Raw genomic sequence first — 8,486 nt, 5'->3', positions numbered from 1 at the left:
GAGTCCATCAATCTGGTGATATCTTGGATAACAGCCAATGTAAAATGTTTTGGGAGGCTTGTAAAAGTGTCATAACACACCAATTGCTTCATACTTTGCCAGGAAATAGTATTGATCAAACTTAAACAGGAACTATTCTTATATTCAGAAATAGAGAGTACAGTAGTTGTGTGTATGTGAATGTGTGTGCATGTATGTCATGTATGTGTGAGCCTTTGTTCATCTCACTAGTGAAAATTCAGTGCAAGAAATACGACTAGCAAGGACTCCTGAATGATATATTAGAAAGAAAGCCAGACGTGTTTGATTATACAGAAAAGTCAGAGAATAAGCTAGTTCCCAATTATGGGTCAATGAAGAGCTGTTCCATAGCACAATATGACATTGTGCTGATGTCATGACATCACTGTAATTTATTACAGTACAAAATGATCAGTAAAGCTGTAAGTCTTCAGATGGTCATGAATAATGTAGGCAGCATATGAATCTAAAAGTAGCAGCAACATGAGATGAGGCTGAAAAAGCTTTTGGAGAAATGGGAAAAACAAGACACAAAAAATGCTCCAGAGAGAAGGTGAAGTGAAAGGGACAGGAATGAAGACTGTTGGAGACTGTAGGTGGGAAATAGGTTCAATAAGGACAAGTGCAGGGTCCTGCACCTGGGGAGGAATAACCCCAGGCATCAGTACAGATTAGGGGTYGACCTGCTGGAAAGCACCTCCACGGAGAGGGACCTGGGAGTCCTGGTTGACACTAAGTTAACCATGAGTSAGCAGTGTGCCCTCGTGGCCAAGAAGGCCAATGSSATCCTGGCCTGCATCAGGAGGAGTGTTGCCAGCAGGTCAAGGGAGGTGATTCTGCCCCTCTMCTCAGCTCTGGTGAGGCCGCACCTGGAGTACTGTGTTCAGTTCTGGGCACCCCAGTATARGARGGACGTGGAGCTTCTSGAGAGGGTCCAGAGAAGGGCAACCAGGATGATTAAGGGAATGGAACATCTCTCGTATGAAGAGAGGCTGAGTGAGCTGGGCCTTTTTTCTCTGGAGAAGAGACGGCTCAGAGGGAATATGATTAATATGTATAAGTTCATGAAGGGAGAATGCAGGGAGGAAGGGGACAAGCTCTTCTCAGTAGTGGCCACTGACAGGACAAGGGGCAATGGGTGCAAGCTGCAACACAGGCAGCTCCATCTCCAGGTGAGGAGGAACTTCTTTCCTGTGAGGGTGCCAGAGCCCTGGCACAGGCTGCCCAGGGAGGCTGTGGAGTCTCCTTCTCTGGAGATCTTCCAAACCCGCCTGGATGCCGCCCTGTGCCACATGCTCTAGGTGTGCCTGCTTGAGCAGGAAGGTTGGACTAGATGATCTGTAGAGGTCCCTTCCAACCTTAAATATTCTGTGAATCTGTGAATCTGTAAATAGGTAAGATGTGTTTTTCTGTCATATAGCCAAGAAACATATGTATAAAGAAAATGAGAAGCAAGATGCAGACAGTGAGATCAGAAGGCTGTTTGCCTCATTTGGATAAGCTGTATTGGGTCTAAGAACTTGTACAGTATCTGAATATGTCACTTCAGCTGCAGAAGAATAAAGGTTTGAATTGAATTCTTCCGGGACAGGAAGAATGTAGGTTTAGCAGAACAGCATTTCTAGCTGTGCAGTTCAGTGGTAATACTGATTGGCAGAGTTAGTATTACTATTGGCATACTGGGTAGTTAAAAAACACGTGAAAACATTTTATTTCCTTCCAGTAAGCATAGCTAATGCTTTGAATTTGCTCTTCATGGCAGCATGTCTCGGGAACGGATCAATGAGGCTTTCAAACTGGATGATAACACACTGGAGTTTGAGGGAATACTTCCAACCCTGGCAACACCTTATGAACCACCAGTCACTATCTGGTTAATTATATTTGGGGTAATCATTAGCCTGATTGTCATTGGAATTGTTGTCTTGATCTTCACTGGACATCGAGATCGAAGAAAGTGAGTAGTATTTTTGATACTGTGATAGGACTATGGAAGAAGTTTGGATGACTGCATAATCAAGGAGCTTACAGATAGGCTGCCAAAGCTAACTGAAGGAAGTTAAGGAATTACTTCTTATTATTCCCTGCCCCTCCATCCAACCCCATCCCCAGTAATGGACAAAGGTATAGCTCCCTGCCTTTCAGGTGCTCCAGTGCAATACACTGCATCAGCATCTCAGTGCAGTCTCCTTTTGCCAGCATTTTAAACAAGGCAGAGAGCTGCAGTGTGGGCAGGCTCCTGCCAGCACTGCAGCAAGGCTGGGAGCACTGCTGAGAGCACAGTGTCCTCTCCCGCAACAAAATTTGACCACATCCATCAGCACCTGCAGTCTTCAATTGTTGTGGAAGAAGTTGTCCAGGAATGTCATTTTTCCTTAAATATTATTGCACTGGCACCAACATAGCTGGTCTGGTTTTCTATGTCTTGCAATTAATGAAGTTTCTAAAGAGTAGTGGCTTTACTGAAGTTTACATTAAAACCAACATAATTCATTTTGGTATAACTATTCTCAGTCAAAATCAATGTTATTTGCAATAACTTCATTTTAGGCTGCAGAAGGACTTGAACAGAACAGGAACTTTTAATATAAAAAGAATTTTCATTACAGGAGGGAGAGAGAAAAAGCGAACAGCACAGGATCAGACTCAGTGAACCCCTACCGTGAGGAGGGCGAAAGCAACTTGGGTTTCGAACTGTCAGAAGAGACTCAGACAACATTTTAGAAGACRTGTGCATGGACTAAGGATTTCTCATTTTTTAAATTTCACTTTTAATAATAATGCCTAGCAAGGACAAAAACAGTAATAGATGTCATCAAACACAATAGGTTCTTGTATGCTATAARTCTACTTATTCATAGGCAACAGTAACTCAGTGTCATTTGCTGTTTGTGTTAATTAGATAATGTACAAAAATGAAAGACATATATGCCCTGTGGCTTTTCTACGAATTATGCATATCATAACACATATTTGTTTTGCTGCTCTTCATAAACCTGCTGTATCTAGTTTCTCTTTTTTTTTTTTTCCTCTGTAATGAGGGACAAAATCTTGGAAGCATAAAGTTGTATTTAGATCAAGATATATGTAAGAATAACTGGCATACTCCTGATGCTCATGAGAAACATCTTGATCTTTCTGGATGGAGAGCTTAAAATTCTAATAGAGGAAAAACAACTGACCACTGGAAGAAACTTTGTGAGGAAGAACTCAATTTGATATGAAGTAAGTGCATTTTTTGCATGTTCAGGAAATCTGAATCAATYCACTGAGTGAAGACAAACAAGCACTGAAACTTTGTGAGAAATTTGTAATATGAGCTATTTTTTCCAGCTGATTGCTTGTTAAGTTTTGTAGAGACCAAATAGCACCGCCTCCTCCAAAAACCAACCAACCAAMCAAACAAACAAACAAAAAAAWCACCATCCAAAGAAACCCCCCAAACTCCTCTGTGTTACATTGTCATCTAAAGACGGAATAAACTTCCCTGATAGTAAATAATCAAAATTGTTTCATGTTTCATATCTCAACTATCGCCCTCACTAAAGATCATCCTACAAATTAGGCCCAAACTCATGAGAAGATGTTATGTTTGGGTCTACATGTGTATAGTGGGTCTATAAACTCCTGCACACTGATTAGTTTTCAACATAGTTTTATTAAACAGTGTAGGGGAGTGTGTTCCTTTGTGTTTGCCTGTTACAGATACATAAAAAGAAGGAAAAAACACCAAGAGCTGACTAGAAAACAAGAGTTCTGTTTCATGTGAATAAAAAAAACATTTTGGCATGTGTCACTACAAAGCTCAGAGATCTCAAAAATTCAGAATAAAAGCAAAATATTTTTTGTTTCTTTTCCCTTTTTCTCTTTTCTCACTTTGCTTGTTACATTGAGCATCTAGTCTGTATGCTTCTGCTTAGGTAAGATGTATCCCCTGCAGTGTTTCACCAAGTAGGGTGCCATGCCATTATGATTTGTCCTGGAGTCTCTTTTTGATATCTTTTGCACCCAATACCATTTTCCTGCATCTCTCTCTAGTCTGGTTTCATCAGTCAGTACTTTTTATGCAAATTCTCAGGAGTGTAGCATGCACTTCAGGCTGAAAATTCACAAAGCAGTGTGGTGATTTACAAGAAAGGCTGCTTGAAAATCCATAATCTCCCACTCTGTTATCAGCCGTAAAAGATTCTCAGTTTCAAACTGCAAAAAAAGTGTAAAAGCTCCACACTGTGGAAAACCTAAGTATAAAATTTAACATTGTTGCTTAATCCTGAGAACCTGAATGTGAAATCTTTGTGCCATGCAGTGAGACCCTAAAAAAAGTCTAGTCCTCCCTCTGCTGTGAGGGAGCGTTCAGTGCGGAAGGCATAAACACATACAAGATGTCCTTTGACACAACAGAAAAGGGGTTACCATGCTATAGTAAAACCAATGATTGTTATGCAGGTGAAATCCTGCTCATCGGGAGTAAAACCCTATTGTCTACCAAAAAAAAAAAAAAGATTGCAGAGCCTCTTACAAGCAAAGGTAAGTAGAAAAGATACGCAGTCTGATGTTTGTCAGCTTCTGCAGTTAAAAATTCTTGTATAAGCATTAGCCTAATCAGTGCCAAATGATTTTTGCTGTGCTTCTCTCTACTTCATTCTGCCASATTTAAGCAAATGGTGTTGGCTTGGCTTGCTCTGGCTTTTTATTGAAAGTATTTAATTCTGGCAGCAGATTTTGTCATATGGAGAAGCCACTGTTACACTGCTGCTATCAGATATCTTGGGGTGGAATTTAGATACCTAAGCATAGACATTTAGTGCCAATTTAGATGCTGTGCTGTATCTTGCCCAGTCTCCCACTGCTCTTGGAATGATGACAGTAGAAGATACAGATGTGCTGGGGCGGCAAATGACAGAGCTGCAATCTAGAGGGATTTGCATAAACCATTGGCCRATAAGAAAACCTCCTGAAGCTCAGCAAGGAGAATCACAAACATCTGCTCTTTAAGTGTAATAATCACATGTACTGATACAGCCGGGGAACAGAGTGGCTGAGTGACAGCCTTGCTGAAAAGGCCGTGGGAGTTATGAAGGACCCTAGGCTGAATATAAGCCTGAATATGAGCCTGAATATGAGTATGAATACTTTCTTACTATGAGTGAAGGAAATTGCAAGCTGGGATTGATTAGGAAGAGCATAGCTGGCTGATCAAGGGAAGTTGTTATCTTTCTCTGCTTGGCACTAGTGAGGACAAACCTATATTAATATTTTGGGATTCCAGATGTGGAGAAACTGGGRAGTTTGCATAGAAGGCTCTCAAAGATGGTTCTAGGCCTACAGCACATGATATATGTAGAGATCATAGAATCATACAATCATAGAATCATAGAATGCTTAAGGTTGGAAGGGACCTCAGAGGTCATCTAGTCCAACCCCCCTGCTCACGCAGGGTCACCTAGAGCACGTGGCACAGAGCTTCGTCCAAGCGGGTTTTAAAGATCTCCAAAGAAGGAGACTACACAACCTCTCTGGGCAGCCTGTTCCAGGGCTCTGTCACCCTCACTGTCAAGAAGTGTTTCTTTAAGTTCCTGTGGAACTTTTGGTATCTCAGCTTGTGGCCGTTTCCTCTGGTCCTATCACTGGCCACCACTGAAAAGGGGCCGGCCCCCTCCTCCTCCCTCCCTCCCTTGAGGTGTTTATACACACTGATCAGGTCCCCCCTCAGCCTTCTCTTCTCCAGGCTGAACAGACCCAGCTCCYTCAGCCTTTGCTCATATGGCAGATGTTMCAGGCCCCTGATCATCCTSGTAGCCCTGCRCTGGACTCTCTCCAGCAGCTCCACATCCCTCTTGTCCTGGGGAGCCCAGAACTGGACACAGTACGCCAGATGTGGCCTCACCAGGGCTGTGCACAGCGGGGGACGATCACCTCTCTCGACCTGCTGGAGACGCTCTTCTTAATGCACCCCAGGATCCCATTGACCTTCTTGACCACCAYGGCCCACTGCTGCCTCATGGTYATCTTGTCATCCACCATGACACCCAGGTCCCTCTCTGCGGGRCTGCTCTCCAGCAGGTCCACCCCTAATCTGTGCTGGTGTCCGGGGTTATTCCTCCCCACGTGCAGGACCCTGCACTTGCCCTTATTGAACTTCATGAGATTTCTAACTGCCCAGTTGTCCAGTCTGTCCAGGTCCCTCTGGATGGCAGTGCAGCCCTCAGGGCTATCAGCTACTCCTCCCAGTTTGGTATCGTCAGCAAACTTGCTGAGGGAGCACTCCAGCCCTTCATCCAGGCCGTTAATAAGTTGAACAGGACCGGACTGAGGACCGACCCCTGGGGGACACCGCTAACCACAGGTCTCCAACTAGACTCCGCGCCACTGACTACCGCTCTCTGCACCCTGCCACTGAGCCAATTCCTAATCCAACTCCCCGTCCACTCATCTATCCCACACCTTYGGAGCTTGCCCAGGAGGATGCTGTGAGGGAYRGTGTCAAAAGCCTTGCTGAAGTCCAGATAGATGACATCCACCGCTCTGCCCTCATCTATCCAGCTGGTCAGTCCATCATAGAAGGCAATCAGGTTAGTCAAGCATGATTTCCCCTWGGTGAATCCATGCTGGCTACTCCTGAGCACCTTCTTCTCCTCCACGTGTCTGGAGACAGCAACCAGGGTGAGCTGCTCCATCACTTTTCCGGGGATGGAGGTGAGGTAACTGGCCCGTTGCCCGGGTCCTCCTTCTTGCCCTTTTTGAAGACYGGAGTGATGTTGGCTTTCTTCCAGTCCTCTGGCACCTCCCCYGTTCTCCAGGACCTTCCAAAGATGATGGTGAGCGGCTCGGCTATGACATCCGCCAGTTCCCGCAACACCCTGGGGTGCATCCCATCAGGGCCCATGGATTTGTGGGTGTCGAGTTTCATTAGATGCTCTCTGACCCACTCTTCCTCTACCCAGGGCAAGCCTTCCTCCCTCTGGCTCTCTTCATGTGTCCCTAGGGCCTGGGATTCTAGAGGGTTGATCCTGACAAACACAGAAGCAAAGGCAGCATTCAGCAGCTCTGCTTTCTCCGTGTTTTCCGTAACCAGAGTACCCACCCCGTTCACTAGGGGACCCACATTCTCCCTGACCTTCCTCTTGTTAATATATTTGAAAAAGTTTTTCTGGTTGCTCTTAACATCCCTTGCCAGATTTAGTTCCAAGTGTGCCTTGGCTTTCTTTGTAGCATCCCTGCATTTCCTGGCAATGTTCCTGTGTTTCTCCCAAGGGGCCTGTCCTTTCTTCCACATTCTGTATACTGCCTTCTTCTGCTGGARTTTTGCCAGGAGCTCYCTGCTMATCCAYGCAGGTCTCCTGCCCCCTCTGCCTGACTTCTTGCACACAGGGATGCACTGTTGCTGGGCATGGAGGAAATGCCGCTTGAAGACTAACCAGCTTTCCTGGGCCCCTCTTCCTTGTAGAGCCCTAGCCCATGGAATCTTTCCCAGCAGGTCTCTGAAGAGGCTAAAGTTGGCCCTCCTGAAGTCCAGAGATGCAGAGGAAGCAGGCCTGCTTGAATAAAATAAAGAGCGCCTGCTCTTTAGTTCAGGGCCCCTTTCCCTGCTCATGCTGTGTGCTGCCTCTCCTTCCATCCCCYCAGGTCCCCCTAATTGTATGTAGACGCCTGTAGTCATTTGCACAACCTCAAATGTCATTTTCCCTCAAAAACACCCACATGCACAGATCTGCTTGGTATAGACACCCCTGCTTAGCAAAAGGGCCCCTGCTTGGAGTGGCTCCATCAGGTAGGAGTAAAGAGAAATCACTTGGCCTTTTAGAAGGATCACACATTAAATCAGCTCAAAAGAAGGAGAGAAAGGGAGATTCTTTTTCAGATCTCACTTTATTTAAGAAAAAAAAAGCGCCAATATTAGGACAATATTTTACACATTTGGGTGCCTAAGTATACGCTCTGTTACTTGTTCTTATACTTTCCAAAACTAGAAGTAGCTATGCAGCTTCAGATGTATTTGGAATTTCTAGATTTATTTAAGTTAGTATTATTTAGGCTAGTTCTATGCGCACATGAAAGTAAAGTGCTTATATTTAAGAACTGAGTATTAACACAGGGAGCCAGATGTCAGCTCCCGAATAGCAAAACATTTAGTTGAACATTATATTAATAGTATTTTCAGTTCCCTTCAGGTTTTTGTCTGTCATGTATTATAGACATGAGCAAAATTTACCATTGATAATTTTAATAGCTATGGAATTCTTGTTAGAATGCCTTTTGTTTTTAATTTTAACCCTAGCAGCAAACTATAGCACACTGTAGTAAATATCATCCTTGTAGCTAAATTGCAAGTATTTTAGATATGTAATTCAAAATAAATTACAAATCAAAAAGATACTCTGAAGACCTAAACTAAAGTCAATAGCAATAGAATGTAAATGGATACTGTTAATTTACTGATAATAATTTTAAGCAATTGAAGGCAA

The 8,486-nt window shown here is 43.9% G+C and overlaps 1 protein-coding gene across 1 annotated transcript in view; it reads left to right on the top strand.

The window, feature by feature from the left end:
* ACE2 (angiotensin I converting enzyme 2) overlaps window positions 1–2,863 on the top strand; it is a 27,063-nt gene extending 24,200 nt beyond the window's left edge. The window contains exons 17-18 of the mRNA XM_026035320.1: window positions 1,784–1,978; window positions 2,631–2,863. Of these exons, the coding sequence (XP_025891105.1) occupies window positions 1,784–1,978; window positions 2,631–2,745 (310 nt within the window). The 3' untranslated portion in view covers window positions 2,746–2,863. The remainder of the gene's footprint in view (window positions 1–1,783; window positions 1,979–2,630) is intronic.
* The last annotated feature ends 5,623 nt before the right edge of the window (window positions 2,864–8,486 follow it).

The sequence above is a fragment of the Nothoprocta perdicaria genome, unplaced genomic scaffold (assembly GCF_003342845.1).
Source record: "Nothoprocta perdicaria isolate Ctin4 unplaced genomic scaffold, notPer1 scaffold_158, whole genome shotgun sequence".
Lineage (NCBI taxonomy): Eukaryota > Metazoa > Chordata > Aves > Tinamiformes > Tinamidae > Nothoprocta > Nothoprocta perdicaria.
Note: the sequence above shows the minus strand (reverse complement) of the source record. Positions and strands in the feature narration are given on the sequence as shown.